This window comes from Pseudochaenichthys georgianus, chromosome 1, assembly GCF_902827115.2.
Source record: "Pseudochaenichthys georgianus chromosome 1, fPseGeo1.2, whole genome shotgun sequence".
NCBI lineage: Eukaryota > Metazoa > Chordata > Actinopteri > Perciformes > Channichthyidae > Pseudochaenichthys > Pseudochaenichthys georgianus.
Window position 1 is genome coordinate 37,419,452 of NC_047503.1, and position 20,586 is coordinate 37,440,037.

The window sequence follows — 20,586 nt, forward strand, 5'->3', positions numbered from 1 at the left end:
TTGTACTTATTTTTTTTTTCTAAAAGATCATTAAAATAACCAAAATGATACATTTATAGACTGACCAAAATGAACGAAACATCAGGAAAAAAGAAAGAGAAGTCATTCAGTGGTGAATTCTCCTGTAGCAGTGCTTTATGTTATATTTAGCCGAGGGGAAATCAGCAGCAGCCATAATGTGCTTTTCATGTTGTGCTTGTCGCCCGAGGCGTTGGCCTCGCTCATTAAGATGAGTGTTTGAATGCAAAACACACTCTTTCATAGCAGTGCAGATGGAAACAACAAGCAAACAAGTCTGCAAGTCAGCCACCAGGCCCTCGAGGTGTTTATCTGACCGTTAGAGGAATTGCACTCATTCCCAATCAAATCATGCCTTGATTTGATGATATTTACACACCGTCATTACGGAGCCCTGAAACCAGATTATGTGTCAGGGGTTATCAAATCAGACATGCGATTGTTCTTGCTTCAAGCGCGGCCAGCAGAGCGCCGGCGGCAGATGCTAAAGATCTGACTTTGTGTGAGAGTGTTAGTCAGGTGAGGCTGTGAACAGATCGGATCGCTAAAGGCTTTGTGATCACACTCTGAAGCCCTATTTGTTCCTCAGATGAAGTATAATTATTATTATAATTATATAATTATACTGAAATTGACTCATTGATTATGAGATGCCCTTCAAAGCTAACGCAGTGCGCTTCACTTTATGAGTACCTCTACGTCTACGACTGGAGTTTCCTCTTGACTCTGTGCTGCCAAACAACTGCATCTGTGCAAACTATCAAAGCATGAAAAGGGCGACCCACACAGTGGTGTGATGTCATCAAGGTTGCGTGCGAGGTGTGCGTCCTTCTGATGTGCAAAGCCAGCCGTTACCTCGCATGACCCCTCCACAGCTGCTGCTGCTGAGGTGGAAAGAGAGAGGTAAGGGATGGAAATAGGGAGCGAAGGATTTTGCAAAGTGAAGAGAGATAGAGGACAGTGAAACAGATACAGCCAGGGCGGGGCGGAGGAAGGGCAAAGAAAAAGTCAGACGCAGACAGAGAGATAAAGGGAGGAGGAGCTGGGAGAGGGAGTAAGAAACAGGGAGAGGGGTGGGAAAGGATGTGTCAGCAGTGAGCGTCGGAGAGGTGTAAGTGAGGACGTGAGAAGACGTTTTACTCCTCCCCTCTCCGAGTAATTACTCCTTCTTCTCCTCCTCTTTTCTCTCAAAGTTATAAACTAACACTTGACATGTGAGATATAAAAGACGAGCGCAGAGATTGGGCATCTGTCGAAGGGGAATAATCCAGCCCATGTCTAATTTATTTTGGCAGTGCCTGCCTTGGGGGACAATACGTTTCGATTGGCTGTAGCTCATTCAACGACTAAGTGGCTCACAGCTTGGCGACAGAGCTAGTTGTGTTGTGGAGTCATCAACAAATCTAATAGAATACTCTGACTGTAGACTTTCTGCTTTCCCCTTTATCACAGTCAGTGAGGTAACTCTTCTTCTTTGAAGTCTGCATGTTAGGTTTACATTCGGCTATCTGTTTGAACTATATTGTGGCCACATGGGCCTTTGACTGTCCACATCTATGCTTTATATTCCTTCTCAAGAGGGGAAATATTCATTCCACTAGATATAGTCATATCTACTGAACCCGAAGGCACAGTAAATAAAGTAAATAATCACAGTCCCAGGAAACATATAGAAATACTTCATTATAAGCAGAGCTCCGACTTTTCAAAATGCCCTCAATTCATTCTTTAAGCTTTCACATGATGATTTATTTATAAAGGAGATGTTCTTCCCCTTGCTCTCCTATTATCCACAAGTCATCCGGTTGTTCTCATACATAATGGCAGCTCTTAGATTCACACCTTGTAGTCCCATACTCCTGTATAGTAAACACACATTGAAGGGTAATAACTTTTATGAAGCTTACAAGTGTTGCACTTTTATAACTACTGTTGACTTAACGGTCACATGCAGCCGATGAGGCTCTTTTCAAAAGAACGTTTTTTGGGATAAACATTTATCCTGAGCTGCTGGAAAATGCCTTCTGACACAAAACAACAGTTTGTAAACGCAGGTTACCATCGCTAATGAAATGTGGAAATATCTGAATGCATTCATATGTGCCTCTCTGCTGCATCCATTCCACTAAAGACTAGTTTGTTGATACAAGACAGCTGCACTCAATAAACGGCTCCATGTGGAGCGCATTTGAAGAGTTGAAGGTTAGCTTATTATTCACATGTCATCAGTGGCTTGGCATGTCTGCTCTTTGCAATGGTACCAGACGCTGCTTTTAGTTCTCTTATTGAACTGAGACATTTACAGAGACATTAGTCAACCTTGTTATGGCCTCACTGTGTACTGCAATGTGACTGGGTCGTGGTTTCCTTGGCGCTGTTGTCAATCTAAAAACCTTTTCCTCGGCACCGCCTCTGGGAGAGGTCGTTTAAGGACACGGTTCTGACTGTTTCAGCCTGACTGGCAGCTCTGCTGTCCAATCGCAACCTTTTCAGCTCAGGCCGGGGGATTAGAGGCCGCGCCCACCCGTGCCGGAGTGAATGCTTCAGGTTGTGTGTGAGGGTCCCATGTAACAACGGCTGCAATGAAGCCATTCATCACCGTCGCCTGGATCGCAGCTCCGCAACACGTCTCACATCGGGGCTGCTTTGATCAGAGAACAATTACAACATAAATACAAGCACAATCACAGCTGCACATCTAACCAGGCATGCACACATGCACGTCTTCATAAGTGGTATAGGAATGTAGGTGGAAAGCTGTAGGTTGAAATCGGCGAAGATAACTGTAAGTATTTGTGTGACCCACATTGCTAATAGGCGTTTGGGTTGCAGCCTGGGAAAGGGTCTCTCGTATGCAACATATACACTGTCACTGTCACAGTATGTGTGTGCATGTTACAGCCTTACTGCCCCATAATCCACACAGACATGCAATATACAGTACTGTACACGGGCTGCAACAAAAAAAGTTATAGCAATACATTAGCTAGTTTATTTTGGTTGGCTTTTAATTGATTGAAAAAGGTATTTATCCTGGAAAATACAAACATACACTAATTTCATCCTAAAAAAGAAATGCAGCAAATCCTTAGATGTCAGAAGCCGGCAAATATTTGGTGTTTTGGCTTCATTTGAACTTGCTTTTGACCAATCGATGAATTCAGCTCTACAGTATTATAGAATGTTGCCTAAACATGAAGCCTCAGAAACAGGTGTGCTGTATGTGTGCGGCTCATATGAGGATATAACTCACTCATACATGCACAGACAATACTTCCTCGTGGCCTTCATTCCTCCGGCCTGGGCTGACTTGCAGCCTGATGGCTCCTCGGACCCCCATCTCTTCCTGCTCCCCGGTGATACCTTTGTTCTTTGACATGAATGCAAAACAGATCTGGTGCAGTCAGTGCGTTAAACCTTTTGTGTTCAACCAAATAAGCAGTGCCAATCTGATGAGCGGATACAAAAGCGTTTTGGCATACCTTTTTTATTATAAGCATTTATCTAATGTTTCAATATACATCAAATCAGCTTTGATGAAAGATTAGGTACAAAGTTGTTTGCATATTTCTGTTGTAACCCTAAGAACATTTGTAGTGTTTGATAAATTGGATAGGGAATAAAGCCAACAAGTAAGGAACTAACTGTCTAAATGTATTACAAACCGTTGTAGCGCTAGCTGGACTACAGTTACAATGCAGTGGGGATGAGTGATTCCAAGTGCTTTATAAACACTGCCATAACTGGCTACTTTTGTATTTCAGACATCTCCATACCATTATAATTATTCAGTGCAATATAGCACATGAGAAAGCATTTGTAAGAAGGAAATGCACATGACAACAGTTTCCAGATATAGTAGATTGTTATAGAAGTAGTGGGATTAGTAAATAAAATAACTACCCTTTTTCACACCCTATTCTTATCGTTGCACCCTCTTTTTCAGAATGATTCCGGCAGGGAAACCTAATTGCGTAGAGCCCCATCCAGCACAGCTGTTTGTGTGTTGTCCAAACAACTGAAGTCTCAGTGTTATCGCAAGGCAGTGATTTGCCTACTGCTGGCCCAGTGGTAACAACAAGCACATCTCAGCTTTGTCTGTTTGTTGATAGTTCAGTATTTTTGTTGGGTATGTAAGTTTCATAAATACTCCTGAGTGACGATCACAGAATTGACCAAATGCTTTGATAGTGGATAATTAAATGGCATCGATCTGTGAGAGTGACATAGTTATGAACACACCCTTTATGCACAACTTTCATCTGCAGGTCTTGCTTCCAAGAAATCTGCAGCTCCTACTAAATGCCATTCAGAGAGTCAGTAGTACTACTGATGTGGGTCAGCCACTGTGTCTGAGGCCTGGCCACCTGCGTCCCTTGGCTGTTCCATAATGTCAGGTTAAAGGCTGTATTTTAGCAATGACCTGACATCTGTCTGTGTTCTGTTTACAAAGCAGATGCACTGCAGCTATGCTGGTGGCAGAAGGCCTGCCGGGCAGATTACCTTTGTTCAAGTGGGATCCCCATACAGTAGGAAACGGTATTTCCCTTTCAGAAGAATGTCCTCATAACTGATGTATGCTTGAGCTGACAGACAACAGAGGCTACTCTCAGCGGGTTGTTGCCAGATTGTGAGATCATTAGCTTAAATTAGATGTGAGTGGACTCCATTAAAAAACTCTGGAGAATGCTGACAGAGTGCATTGTACTCGGAGACAGAATGTTTAGAATGACCTATTGAATACATTATGAGCAATCTTTTATCTTGTTTATGGATCATCATGCCGATCTTTGTTTATGATGCACATGACTCAAAGCTACTTCATAAATTAACTTTTTTAAGGAAACGTTTTTTGTTGAAGGTCGGGTAGGTAATTCACTTCAGAAACACTTTTTGTTCTATTCCATGGAATGCTCTTAACATCCCGATAGCAATGAATATATTAAATGCTTTGGCAATAAATATATACAAACATTTCATCTGTGGAAGCCGTGGCGCTGTAAAAAGCTAGTCCAGTTATCTGCCTCGGCCCGCGGCAGATAACTGGATGACCTGCCTGCCTGTCAGCCTTCCATCGGGGCACAAACTGATCTCGTGCCCTCATTGGTCATGTGTGTGTTGGAGGAGGGGCTCTGTAAGGAAGTCTGAAGGAAGAGGCATATTTTTTCCGGTTGTGTATTTTCAAATTCTAGCGCACTCGATCTGGTTTCTCCAAAATTACCTACCCTACCTTTTTAAGTAAAACTGAAAAGGTAGCATTCATCAGTAGCCTACCACCTCCCTGGTTGAAAAGCAAATGCACCTATTCAGAGGTAAACATACTTTGCAAGGGCATGAGAGTGCCTGCGCACAGAGCGCACAAATAAACAACTTTTCTCCCTTTTCAGATAAAACACACACGTGCACACATCTGTGCACACACACACAAACTCTGCCTGTCTCTTAAAGTGTATTTCACTCTAACAATTATTAACAAGATTCACAGGAATGAGCAAAGCAGTTGACAGGAAGGCTCCAGAGTTTTTCAGAATGGCCAATTGGTCCGGCCTATCCAAGCGAGAGTGTGTGTGTGTCTACGTGCGCGCGCGTGTGTGTGCGTGTGTGTGTGTGTGTGTGTGTGTGTGTGTGTGTGTGTGTGTGTGTGCGTGGACAAGGGGGGTGGGGAATGGGATGGCTGCGTTGTATTTCCTGTGTCGCAGTTTACTGTTTTTTAGAGCAAGAAAAATGGGCTTATGTAACGGTCATGTGATTTAGCCAGAAATAGTGGTGGGGCTACAGCTGCTGCCTCTCCTCCTGCAGCTCGGTTCCTTGGCTTTTGGCAGCAGCCAGACAGACACACTGCGCACTACTCCTGTTAGCTCAGAAAACAACTTCTGCTCAGTCCTACACACAAATACAAATACTGTACTGTATATGCAACAAAGGCAATGCACCAAATGTACATGTTTGGGCAAACTGCGTGTAAACAACTCGCAAGCTTTCACGCTCAGACTCAGGGCTGTGACATCAATCTCAAGTACTTCTGAAGAAATAAACGATGCACGGCAAACATGCGGGGACAATTAGATTGATAGACATTGACTGGCAGTCGTGTGCATTCACACCACTGTAAGATGTACTCACAATTTACAGCAAGCCTAATAGAGCTAAGCCATGCACAAGGGCCATTGGGGGTCACTACACCGCACTACACCACTCCATCTGGGTTGTGTCATGAACTCAATGTGTGTGTATTTGTTTGTGAAAGCAGATACAACAGTTTTTTTTATTAATTGCCAAGTGGAGCAGCCTTGTGTGTGTGTGTGTGTGTGTGTGTGTGTGTGTGTGTGTGTGTGTGTGTGTGTGTGTGTGTGTGTGTGTGTGTGTGTGTGTGTGTGTGTGTGTGTGTGTGTGTGTGTGTGTGTGTGTGTGTGTGTGTGTGTGTGTGTGTGTGTGTGTGTGTGTGTGTGTGTGTGTGTGTGTGTGTGTGTGTGTGTGTGTGTGTGTGTGTGTGTGTGTGTGTGTGTGTGCATGCGGGCATACATGTGTGCGTGCGGAAGTGAGAGAGTGGAAAGTGAATGAGTGTATGTGTGCACGCACGAGCATGAGCCTGTCTGTGTGTGGGCGTATGGCGCTCTGAGGCTGGCGGACGTGTGGAATAAGGGAAAAAGGAGGGATGGAGACACAGGCGTAGAGAAGGAGAAGAGTGGAGGAGTGGAGGAGCTGTACAGTGAAGAACCAGTGAGGCGAAAGGAAGCGCTCTGAAATGGGAGATCATTGGGTTTAGCTAAGGGCTAGGCAGGAGGCAGGAGGGGTTCTCGCCATGTTAGCATCACTGTCAGGAGTAGTGTAGCTGCAGCCAGTGTCCTGGTTCCAGCGAATATTAATACCCTCATGCCATATACTGTAAAATACACCATTAGTCATGCGGTGTAGAAAGTGAGAGCGGAATAATCACAATTTCAATCATTTTCATAGTGATCATCATGAAATGTAGATCTGTGATATTGCTAGACATTTCACGGGTTGCGGTGTTGACCTACATTACAGTCGGCGACAGAGACTCGAATCAGAGTTCCACTTCTGTTCGTGCTGTCACAAATATACAACTATTATTCAGTAGTTTATACGTTAGCCTCCTTTTTCTTCTTTTTCGCTCCTTTTTGATCTTTGTTGCACATAACTCAAAACACATCACAAATGCTGCTCTGTGCCAAACTGCATGTAAGGTTACCGGCTAACGCTGTGTCATGTCTTTCTATAGGTCAGCACAACTACCTGTGTGCCGGGAGAAATGACTGTATCATTGACAAGATCCGAAGGAAAAACTGCCCGGCATGTCGCGTACGGAAGTGTCTGCAAGCTGGGATGAACCTAGGAGGTGAGGAGTCACAGCCTCGATACAGATCCGCCCCGTCACGTGACTCAGCTGTGGCATTTGAGTCAGCCTTGCTTTGCTTATAAGAAATGAAAAAGTAGGTCTGGCTGTATTCACAGGAGGCCCAAGGAGGATGCTGAGTCATAGGATGTTTGTGTGTATGTGTTTGTATATAGTATATCTGAGGAAATATGCATAATGCAGTTACAGAAGGTGTGGATATACATTACTCTATATGCCAGCTGCAAGTTACGGTATTGTATTATGAGGAAAGACGACACTGTAGATGTGGAATGAAATATATTCATTTATCGCCACTGGCTTATTCCAATTCAGGGTCACAGTGGCATACTGTGGCTAAAGGCATACTTTGTATGTTTTTAGTACATTAGAGTTATTAGAATTACAAATGTCATGTTTCACGACAAAGCTACATTTAGACATTAATGTAGTATTGAAACATTTGGTCGACGTGACTAATTACTTAAGAAAACAAAAAGGTGGCCAAGAGGAGAAAAACCTTCCAAACATGTAGTTACTGTTACTAGGAGTAGTGCTTACACCCCCTTTGACGCATGAAGGGATGTCTCCGGAGCTTTATTAAACTGGAAGATTATTTAAACTCTTGTTGTTATGCACAGTTGAAAGTGCAAGGAAAACCCAGGTGTTGACAGTAAACAAACACATTCAATATATGATGTAATATAACAAGCATAGGAGGACTATTATCAACAACCAGCGCAGTATGAAATGTGTTTTATCTGGATGTGTAGTTCTAAAACAGCAGTCAGATTATTATTGTTGCCAGATTTTTAAAACAATGAATAAACATTTCAGTAATGAGTTGTTTGCATTTTGAATATTACAGCACATACTAAATCTAATCCTGACCACTGATAGTAGAACATTTAATACACAAAAGGGCACTGGTTGGAGAAATATACTGTCCATGCAGCAGAAGACGCATTGCAGAGCGAAAGAGTAGGTACAATAAAGTCAGCTTCAACTTCAGTTTCACTCACGCACTGTCATTTACTATGAAAACCAAATGAGATGCAGAGACATCCGACACAGACATGCTTTATACACCACCGATGACAATGCCCCTCAAACAACTTTGTTGAAATGTAGAAATAAAAACCTACTCAAAGTGCAGAGAACAGATCACTACCAGGAGTGTCTCCCCCTTCCTAACAAAGCCAAGTTGAATCTCACTCAATTTCCCTCCCAAACATTTATAACAGCATACACTGTAAACAACCACTGTACAACCTTTTTTTTCTCCTAGATAGAACATATTCTAAATAAACGTACATACATGTAAATACATATTCATATTTTGAAATGATTCCTGTAAATGTTCTCATTGTAGTTAAAACCTCAGATTATGAATGTGAGGAATGCCACCACCGACAATGTGTGAATGCTTTTTGTCGTTTTCCACACAGCACGAAAGTCCAAGAAGTTAGGGAAGCTGAAGGGTGTCAGCGAGGACTCTAAGGACGGCCAAACTGCCACAGGTGGTGTCGGAGGCGGTTGCCTGTCGTCAGAGAAGGAGCTCAATGCCAGTGCTGCCAATGCCCTGGTGCCCCACGGGCCCGGGGGGGTGACACCTTTTCTGCCACCCTCCATCTGCAGTGTGTTGGAGCTCATTGAGCCTGAAGAGGTGTACTCTGGGTATGACAACACGATGCCCGACACCACTGACCACCTGCTGTCCAGTCTCAACCGCCTGGCCGGAAAGCAGATGGTGCGCATGGTGAAGTGGGCCAAAGTACTTCCAGGTTAGTGACCACCAGAGCGATGTGCTGAGTCCTTAATGCTGTTTAAGAGAGGCTTTAAAAAAAATACAGAATTGGAAAAGTGCCCTCAAAAATACATGTTGAGAAATAAAGTGTGTAAAATATGTTATATTTTATGATGATGGTAACAATATTAAGTGTGTACGCCCCTTCTTTAAAAAAATAAATACTGGCTGTGTGGCTTCATTAGATTAAAAATGGCTTGTTAATCCAGAACATTACATTTTTTCAGTGCAATACAATATATTGTACCTTCTAAATGTGCGCCATTTTTACTTTAATAATATTGTTTTATAATTACTTTTTGGTTAACAAAGGAATTACAACTTAGACAGGCTATTCATGGATGAATCAAAGGAAATGGTAAGTGCTAAACATAACTATTAAATCATGGGAATCTAAAGTGTAAATATGTGTAGGGCTTTTAACTAGAATAAAATGCCTAAATCTTCACTTTCTCTATTTTTGTCAGCAATTTTAATTTAAAATATAAGGTCTGGAAATAATCTAGTAAAGCTTCAACAAGATTAGAAAGGAAATCCAATTTAACCATTAAAACAAATCAAGATTAAGATTTCCATTCCGAACTCATTTACATAATCGTTGTCAGATATTATGCTGAACAGAAGATTTAATTGTAACCTATAAACCACATCACTGGAAGACATTTTTTTTTTTTTTAAATAGGATAAACAAGTCTCCCTAAAATGCCAGTCAGTGGAGACATATTGAAAGATGCCTCACAGGTAGCTCTTTGAGGCTGTTTAATTTGCTGTATTGCATATATTTGATACCTCCACGGTGTCTGCTTGCCATATCCGGACGTACTGTATAAATAGAAGGAGAGCCAGACAGAAGGGTCAAAATGAGTACCTTCGACTTTCAGATATGCCACTGCCTGCATTCAGCTAACATTCCGATGTGACATGGTCCAACATTGTTAGCACCTGCAATTCATTCTCAGGGAAGTCAGACTTGTTTGTCAATGTGAGATATTTCATTAGCACATACTTTTCTGATGTCTTGTTACCTTTAACGTTGCCCAGACATTGAGAAACAGTCATCCAACTGTACTAGGTTCATATTTGAATCATCAGCCAGCCCTGGACTGAATACACAGTGTCAAGCAAGCATTTGACGTGCCTTCCAGCAAATATCATTTCACTAATGATTATATTTTGCAGATAAAGACGCCTATTTTCTAAAATAGTCCTTAAGCCTTTATAAGTCACTTGTGTGTCCTCAGTCGGCCTATGTTTTGCATGGGAAGGAGTATCGTGCCAGAGTGTGATTGAGCGTTTGGCAGGTTTCCTATTGGACTCTATTTCTGGAGTTCCATAGCCAATAACCGGAGGCCTTTTGGGATTTGCATAAAACAAGAATGGGTGAATACTTGTCATTGGCTGCCATGTTTAAACAAAATATAGCCACAGAAAAAGCACACTGTTGCAAAATACACAGTGAAAAATGCACGAACAGACAAACAGGTACACACACGCAGCTGAATACGAGTCTCTGAAGTTGGCGCTTAAATGCCTAAAAACCAATGTGTGAGTATTTTTGGCTACTTTTAAACATAGTGCTTTCCTCTCATCAGTTCCGCCTGTTTCTGCTATGTGTCTGTTTTGTGTGTTAGGGTTCCGAGGCCTGCCCATTGAGGACCAAATCACCCTGATCCAGTATTCGTGGATGTGTCTGTCCTCCTTCTGCCTCAGCTGGCGCTCCTACAAACACACCAATGCACAGATGCTCTACTTCGCCCCTGACTTCATCTTTAACGAGTAGGTCTACACTTCAATATCTGCAGTGCACCGCATACATCACGCTACTTTAAGATATTACCAGTCCTGACATTTAGCTTTCTTTTTTTTTTCATTACGCCTTTGTTCAACCTTTTTCTGTCTTCAAATGTAGCAATGAGAAGAAGTGAGCCCAGGACCATCACCTGTTTTTATAGTACGAGCTTAAAAGAAGTTCTCTGTTTTCCTCACAAAGACAGATGTATCTTTCAGACTGTATCATTAGTAGATGCAGTAATTGGTTCACTCGTCAGGCTTTGTCTATTAGTAGTTTCTGCTATTTCTGAGCTCTTAATCGGATGCAAATCTATGCATAAACATTCAATTTACAAGTATAATTTGGGGAAGTAAGGAGTGTATTTTCCTTTAACACTATTTTTGAGCGTCTTATTAACATACCTGACAGCTATTCAAAGTTTCTGTAATAAAAACATGTTTGTATGAAGCTGTGGGTTGAAGTAAACAAAGGTCGTAATCTTTTACCTGATCTTTGAAACCTCCCAAGGAAATGCTTTTATACCTTTTGATGGATCCCTAATTGCATAGGGCACACACGTTTAAAGCGGTGCAGTCACTGGTCCACTTGATCTGTGTTGATACGTTTAAACGAGAGCAGGTGTGAAGGAAATGTATGTGGGCCTTGTCTTGTTGGAGCTGTGGTGCATGGCAGCTGATGAATTGGATGTAACAGAATTAATGAAAAAGGAGAACAGCAGCCTCTGTAGGCAGCTTGCTGTAGAGGAGCGGGTTCAGTCAGAGGCACGTTTAAAAGCTCTAACTAATAGTTTGTGTAAGTGAATGTCAGGAGGTCGGCTTGTCCCACATAAACTAAACAGCAGAGCAAATGCCATTGTGACCTGCTTGTGGCTTCAGAGATCAGCTTCCTCTCCTTTTTCTCTCGCCTAGTCATTTTATATTTGTGTTACTTCCCTTTGGTTCCCCCATACCCCCACGGTATATTTTGTTTGTTTATTTTCCACAATATTTGAGTGTCAAAAAAATACATTTCTGTTGTTGTTTTTCTGTTTTGTTTATACATACTTTTCCGAACAAACAGTCTTGCTTTTTCCAGCTATAGGTGAATGTGAACTTTTTCTTCAGTTCTGTGCTTCTTCCTGAATCTTTTAGCATAGACTCCGAAAGTGAGTGTGAGTTCAAGACTGAGAGAAACAGTGAGAGATATAGAGAGATGAGAGAGAGGGAGAGGGGGAAGGTGAGAAGTTGAGATTTCTGCCAGGTTTTTTTCTTTCCTGCCTTCCTAAAACCAGCAGCTCATTTTGGGCAATGATTCAGCAAAATTGATTTCAGGAAGAGAGTGCGAGAGAGGGGGGAGAGAAAGAAAACGTGTGGAGACTTTTTAAAACTCCAGCTCAAAGTTGTGATGCACTTTGTGAAGCTGCTTGCATACACAGTGCTCTGAAAACAGGTCTGCTTTTCTCCCAAAAGTAGTTTACAGTCATTTAGTTCTGCTGACAGACCAAGCGGTGTAGTAACACTCCAAAATCTGTCCTATGCTTCAGTGGAAATATAATTGACTGGTTTCCATTTGGCTTCTCCTGGTCCCTTCCATCAAATGTTTAGTCTAGTTGTTATCAGAGAGAAATCTCCACCCTCACTGCCATGTAATGATGCAGTTTTACTCCAACCTCTTTCAAGTCATGCCACGTCACTTGCATTTAATTACAAAAGCCTCACTGTGGTGGTGATTTATGGCAAAGCGAAGTTGCAACTGAAGTCAGAGATTTTCTTGAATTTGCGGCATCTGCGCAGCACATTTCTAATTGGCTCACACTTTATCCCCTACTAATGTTTCTTTCCTGTTTTTGTGAACTCTGTGACGTAACCGAGATTATTTTGGGGATAACATGTGCATGAGGGAGAAGGGGAATACAAAAAAAAAGTACTGTATGCATGACGATCATTTGGAATGGCTTTGCGCAGTTAACGATGCATGGTCGACACATCCATGTACATTAACCTGTTAGGCAAACATGTTCATGTGCGTGTCATTTCTGTCAACATTAATATGTTTGACATGACACCTCTTTAAATATGTTTCTATGGTGACTAGGGTACGATATCGGGACTGACATGAAGCTTGCCCAGCTTTAGAAAAGTGGTGCATCTGTGCTGTGATAGTGTACGCTGCACTCTGCTATCTGAGGGGATTTGGTATTCTGCTCCAAGCCCAGACTAGCGAGATCCTCCTCTGCACTGTGTGGAAGTATTGCTTCACAACCACTATGTAAGAAATGAATTAGGAGTTATTTACATGGAATTGAATCAAATCTAAATGAGTATGACGACAAGTGAGTAATAATTGGATTGTAACTAATACTGATACATGAGTTCTGACTACTCTTTGTGAAGCCTAATGTCCTCTTCTTATCACATGTTTCTCCTTTCTTTCTACATTTCTCCAGGGACCGCATGCAGCAGTCAGCCATGTACGACCTCTGTCTGGGCATGAGGCAGGTGAGCCAGGAGTTTTTGAGACTGCAGCTAACCTACGACGAGTTCCTTTCCATGAAGGTCCTCCTGCTTCTCAGCACAGGTAGGCACTGAGCTGCAGGCACTGCGAGAGCACTCATGTATTCATTCACACTCCAGTGTTGTTAGCTTTTTCACCACAAGCACAAATTACCAACTGCATAATGACAATGTAGTCATTGTCAATTCCATGCAATAATTAATTGAAATGTCAGGCCTTCCATAACACAAAATTACTAACAAACAATACAATTCATATTAATGTTGGCTTTAAAGCATACAGACTAGTGACTACTTACATAGTTCAGTACCACTTTATACCACCTTTGTGCCGGATAACAGTTTCCATTCTTCATGACAATAACTGAACTGGAGTGTCCCAAGTAAAGCCGATCATTCTTTTACATTTGGTTTAAGGTGGATGCTCCTTTCTTTAGATGCTGTATTCTTTCTTTCTTCTTTCTTTCAGTCTTTATTTCGAACAGATTAAAAAATAACAAATAACAAATGTGAAAAACAGAATACCGTATTGTTATAATACAGTATTTATCCACATTCATGGTAATAATTTGTATATTCAACAAAAAACAAAAAAAATGTACAATTTTTTTTTCAAAATTGTCCCTACAGTGTTCAAGTGGGATGACTCAGGTTTTTATTTGTTTACTCGATCAAGGCATCCATGTCCCTTTAAACTATTTCTGGACTAACCTTGCTCTGACTGGAAGCTTTTCTCTCGTTGAAAGTACTGGAACTGGGCTGCTCAAATAGACTATAAGCACAACAAACAGGTAAAGGTACGCCGGCCAACATCACCCACATTTCCAAACCATGCGACAGCCTCTCACATGGGAAATGTATTGATAAGGTGTCTTGCAATCTGTAACATCCACAGCACACCTTTGAGACCGTTTTGGCAGTGTTTGTACCCTCCTTCCTAACACCCACGGTAGTGCCATTTTTATTCAGTTAGATTTGTATTCATGGTAATCTGTTCAGATGCCTAACAAGCGTGGAAATAGACCTGATGTTGCATGCACCTGTTTGTGTAGCAGCATACAGTTTATGCAAATAGGAAAGGGATCAGTGTCTCTGAGCGAATGCTGCTCTGTTTTATTTATTTGATTTTGTAATTGCCCATGGACAAACAGAATACGTCTATCACTCGCTAAAGAAGGTCCTGTCGTGTTGCCACTCTCTGCCAAACTGCGCCCACAGGCACTGAAGCTTCACCGAGAGGATGTGTTGGGAAAAGTTGCTCACTTGGAAACTGAAAGCACTGGTTTTTCCACCGTCAGTTAAACAGTAACAGTGAAAAAGTCCTTGATGGCAGCTGTGTCATATCTTCCTTCCACACCCAGTCGCCGCTACACAACGCTCAGAACTCACTGGGACAGGTTCTGCTTGCATTTATTCATACATCCACGTGGTGCCCTTATCTCTGTTTGTCTTTTTGTGTCAATAGACAAGCAATATTTAGAGAGGGAGTGAGGTGAGCATACTGTAAAGGCCGGAGAGGGAGAGTTGTGGGGAGCTATTTGAAGAGTCTGCATGCTGGGCAGACTTCAAACTCTTTGGACGTCATCACCAATGCCAATAACGTTAATATTCATTTTTTTTAGTTCTCGGAAAGCTGTGCGTGAATTCTGGACTAGTGAAAAGAAAACCATGTTTAACTTCCCCACAAAGTTTTACATTTATATTTTTGCCAATTAATGGCAACATAAATCGAAATGAGTTATTCGAGTGAAGTCATTTCAGATGTTCTGTATCAATTAGCATTAAAAGGTAAAGGTCAAAACTGCTCATCCTATGCAGGCTGATATTTAATTGGCTTTGAACTAACCATGTGTGATTGATGAAGCACTCTTAATCAAATTAATTAAAACATCTACACAAATGTTATGGCTATTAAATAATCTTATCAAGTTTGAAGCGCTCTATGTTTTTGTAAATGATTATACTTTCTTTTTAATATAATAAAAAAAGATCAGACTTTAAAAGCAATATTGCCGTTTCTAAAACTAAACATGGAACGGTCTCATATCTGAAAAAACTGCAGGCAGTCTTCCAGTTTTTAAACTCCAACGATAACCAAGTAGGGTTTATTTATTTTTGATGATGTGAGTTGTGATAGTAAAAGAATTGGAAGAAAAATGAAGCACTACTTATCATAAAAATACATTATTTCAGCAGATTGTTGAACATACATTATATCCCAGACAAATGGTACACGCTTGTTTTGGCTCCAATGTACATGGACATATGGTGTGAACGCATTTCTGTGACATAAACTCAGTGTTGTTGAGTCATCTGGAAGCAGGGGAGCTCCAGCTGGACTTCAGCTATTGGATGGTGGGAGATATGAGAAAGAAAGAGAATAAAGGGAGGACGAGAAACCAAGAGGGAAAAGGGGAGATTTAACAGTAAAATCAGACAAGTGTTGACAGTGAGAGCTTGTGTTGGTGAGAAAGAGACAGGTGCATAGCTATGGGGAGAAAGAAAGAGAATACAAAGGGGGTGGGGGGGTTGGCAGAGCCAGGCCTTCTGTTGCTGCGGCCTCCCGCTCCTGTCCTCGCTGGTCCTCTGGAGGCTTTCCAGAGAGCCCTGCTGTACTTAATAAAGCCAGTCAAGCACCAGGCAAAGCTCCAAGACCTGCTATTTTTGTATACTTCCTTCAAACCCAGGGCTGGAATTTGAAGAAGAGGGTGCGGGTTAAAGAAGTTGAGATGCAGAATTGAAACGGGAAATGTAAGGTGCTTTAATCTGCTCTGGTTATTGGATTTTGTGAAAATATAGAAAGTAATCATGCAGTGCTTCATTTCTTTGAATGTGCAGCAGAGACATTCATGACATACATTTCAGCAGAAGCACTTCTGAATACTTCCTCTTTAGATTTTCTGAGGCAGTGTAGGAAGCGCTCTTCGTTACATTCATTGAGAGGTAATGCTCGGGCCTCGTGGAAGGAGTAGCGGCAGAACTGTTTACGGAGGAGTTGTCAGAACTTGTCAGCTGAGCAAGTAGTACAGAGTCATTGAGTGTGTGTGTGCCTTTAGGCGGGTTTGAAAAAATGTAGTGGTACATAGAGAGAAAGAAGAGAGAGGGATACAGAGAGAAGAGAGAAGGGCTGTTGTTCCTCTCTGACCTTGGCTAAGGTTTCATTGAGCCTGCGGTGTCTCATGACCCTGTTTGGATTTAGTACAGGGGCAGAGGCCTGCCAGTTACACTCCTCACCTCTACACAGACCTGGATATTACCGGAAAGTATCCCGTTCTTTTGTTCTCTGTCCAAACCACCACAATTAAAACAGGGCAAGTGTACAGTGTACTTACCGAGATGCGACTGTATTACATTTGATTACGCAAAAGCCTGATCGTCGTCACAATACTAGTTATGTCATAACTCTTCTAACGTGACATTTAGATTAACATTTCCTTTGAGACACCATCATAAAACATACCAAGTTTTTACTGAGGTCCTGGTAGTTGTAGATTTCTCTGATGAGAAGTATCAGGTATTAAATCTGAGCCGCCTGTCAGTTTGGTATGCAACCCGGAGCAGGAAGCTGCATGCCCTGGGTTTGAGCACATTCTCATCTTGTCAGCCATGAAATAAAGCACATCAATGTCAGCCTTTGCACCAGGTTCCATCTGTTTTCCTGAGCCTTGCGTAAGTTATTTGTATTGGCGATTGCATATCTAAGTAGGGTGGTGCGAACTACATAGAGAAAGAAAGAGAAGACGTGATGAAGCCAGGCAAACAGATTTATTGACCTACAATGATCTGTTCGCAAAAAGATGCAATAATAAGTGACAAGAAGCAGGCTTTTGCTTGTGGCTATTCATTCTGCCTGACTTAAAACAGGACCCGTCAGTTGTTGCTTTTTGCTACTGAAGGAAGGAAGCGCATGATTTAGCTTTTAAAGGGAGGTTATTTTTAAACCGTTGGGGCTCAGAATTTTGCATTCTGCTGTAAAAGATATTTTTGTAAGGTTTCAAAAACACTATAAAAGATTTATGAGACATTCACACCATTGTGACATGTTAAGCCATGATGTGAACACAGAAGGTTTCACAGTGCCTTTGCTGACATCAAAAAGCCTTTTTTACACAAAACAATTGGTTTGATCTGTCACATTATAACTCACAGGTGTAAATAATAAAATGAATAATTGCGGAATCTCTTTTACAAACACTGTAGTAAGACTGGAAGATAAAATATTCTGTCAAGCAAAGTTATTTTGCTAAGTCTAAGGTAAGTTTATTGAGAAGCTGTTCATGGGTATACAACCAGAACTTAATATGGCTACTATAGGCAATAATATACCATACAAATCAAAGGTACATTACATTACAATTGATGAAAATATCCAACTGCCATGAAGCATTCCCATGTTTGTGCATGTACTGTAAACAGTCTGCAAAGGCTGAAATCACAAAGTTCCCCCAAGAGGGAGTTTCTTCGCCCACAGCCCCCCTCTGTCTTGAAACGCCTCCATTGGACTCCTTTGTTTACTTGCGTAACAGAGTGACATCGATATGTAACACACACGCTTCTAATGGCTAGCACTTCAACACATTGTACGTCATAGGCTAAGGGGTGGGACATCTCTAAGCGGTTGACCAATCACAGAGCTGGTCAGCTAACCAATCAGAGCAGACTGGGCTCTGGTTTTGCACAGGCAGTATGAGAACAATTGAGACCTTTTTGAACATTGGAGCATGTAAGAATGTCACAGTAGAGGAACACAATTAAAATATCTACCCGAACATGAGCAAAGTATGTCCCCTTTAACAAAGTCACATTGGGTTAACATTGGGTATGCTGTGTATGTGGAAAGTCAGTGTAGGCTGAAGGACGACTGAAGGCGTTCCCTCAGACTGATCTGAGGTATGCTTTATGAGGGAGGCAAGGTGTTTCTTAATCTGTTAGCCAGCAGCTGAATATCATTTAGGAGCTTTGGCAGACTTCCATATCTGTGACTTTGTTCTCCTGCACAGGGTGAGAGAGAAAGATATTGGAGACATTACGATGCATCATTGTGTAGTTACTGTATGTCGTTCTTCATATTCGTCTCAATCTTTCCTTCGACGCGTCCTTTTTTAATTTGAAGTGCTTTGATGCCAGCATCCAAATCATCATGATGTATAGAGTTTGCGGTAATTTGAACAAACTGCTTGATGAATGAGGTTGGGTTGACACAATGATTAGGCTCTTTAACACACCTTAGCATTGTGCAGCTCTCTTTTTTTCAGCTGTCACTGTTGCCTGTTAATCAATGGCTTCCAGTATATCAGTTGTCTTGCCTGAATCAGAGCTCCACACGAAAACAAATTACCTCTTGTAATGGTGAAAGTGGTTGTAATGAATTCGCTAAATAGGCTTAAACTGTCAACACAGGAAGAATGTCCAAAAAAAGGCTTCTGTGTGGGAGTCGGAGCGTAATTCACTGAGCACCTCTAATTACCCTCTGCACGGTTACACACTTCCACGTTAAAGGAACATACCGGTGGTCGCGCATGGCTTAGCCCATTAACTTGCCAACTGCTCTTGTACCATGCATTTTTGGACTGTCCGCCTACACTGCAGATAACCTTATACTCGTTTCAGTATGGTAGGAAAATATAAGTTAGGGAGACTTGGAATTTGCTTCAGAAACTACTTTACCCCCGTCCCCCTTTTTTCCCACACCTCTGTATTTAAAAAAAAAAAAAAAAAAAAACGTATTATTGTATAAACCAGGTAGTCTAATTTCTGCCTTTTTTCCGAGATGAATCTAAGATTACAGGAAAAAAGTAAACTCACTGGAATTGAATCTATAGTTTTTTCCTCCAGGTTTGATATCCTGACATATGAGTTTAAATGATTTCAGCACAAAGTCAGATATCTCAAAAGGAATACAGTCCTTCCTTTTAAAGGCAGTAACCATCCATCCTCTACCGCTTATCCGTGGTCGGGTCGCGGGGGTAGCAGTTCCAGCAGAGAGCCCCAAACATTCCTTTCCCTGGCCACATCAACCAGCTCTGACTGGGGGATCCCAAGGCGCTCCCAGGCCAGCGAAGAGATATAATCCCTCCACCTGGTCCTAGGTCTACCCCTTGGTCTCTTCCCAGCTGGACGTGCCTGGAACACCTCCCTAGGGAGGCGCCCAAGTGGCATCCTAACTAGGTGCTCGAACCACCTCAACTGGCTCCTTTCAACGCGAAGGAGGAGCGGTTCAACTCCGAGTCCCTCCCTCCCCTAAAGGCAGTAACCAACAGCAATATTCACATTTAAACATGAAACAACAGCCAACTAGGAGCAGACAATGTAGATCAAATGCTGTATCACATTGTACCAAATAGAGACATTTTGAAAGTGATATTCATGGGGTGGGAATGTCCCCTTTAGACGTATCCAATGAAGGACATAGCAGACAAATCAAAGTACCACATCCTATCGACACATATTAATATAAAAATGCTTTGCCAAGAAGCAATATGAGGCATGCAAAATTATTTAATATAGCATTGATTAAAGTGCTGTTTTTTATGCTGTATGATTATGTAAATGAACCTACCAGTTTTAAACATCTCTCATCCTGTAAATCTTCTTAGTATCCATAAAAGTCTCATATCAAATGTTTTTGCCAAAATTGCTCCATCACACTTCAACCTTAATTGTTGTCCACTTTGTAAATCCGGTTAATGACAGAAGGATTTGTTTTGTCCGCCAGTTCCCAAAGAGGGTCTGAAGAACCAGGCAGCGTTCGAGGAGATGAGGGTTAATTACATTAAGGAGCTCCGGAGATCAGTGGGAAAAGCAACCAACAACTCTGGCCAAACCTGGCAGCGCTTCTTCCAGCTCACCAAGCTCCTGGACGCCATGCATGATGTAAGTACCCCTGCCCCCCCTGCCAATGGCCTACAGACCAGGCTTCCCTTGGCAGCCCCTCTGTACGACATGCCTTCACACACACATCGAGCGTGGTGTCGAGTGGCACTTGGGGACATGTCATGAGTGAAATGGCAGCATAGTGGATTAGGGTAAAGATGGAATAAGGATTATTGCATCCCAATCTCTCCCTGAGGGGGGGATGGTTATTTTGGAAGAGGCGTTAACCATCCTGTATTGGAGAATG

The 20,586-nt window shown here is 42.0% G+C and overlaps 1 protein-coding gene across 1 annotated transcript in view; it reads left to right on the forward strand.

Annotated features, from left to right (window-relative positions):
• nr3c2 (nuclear receptor subfamily 3, group C, member 2) overlaps positions 1-20,586 on the forward strand; it is a 76,024-nt gene that overhangs the window by 48,642 nt on the left and 6,796 nt on the right. Inside the window, exons 4-8 of the mRNA XM_034086117.1 lie at positions 7,262-7,378; positions 8,824-9,159; positions 10,814-10,958; positions 13,400-13,530; positions 20,182-20,339. Of these exons, the coding sequence (XP_033942008.1) occupies positions 7,262-7,378; positions 8,824-9,159; positions 10,814-10,958; positions 13,400-13,530; positions 20,182-20,339 (887 nt within the window). The remainder of the gene's footprint in view (positions 1-7,261; positions 7,379-8,823; positions 9,160-10,813; positions 10,959-13,399; positions 13,531-20,181; positions 20,340-20,586) is intronic.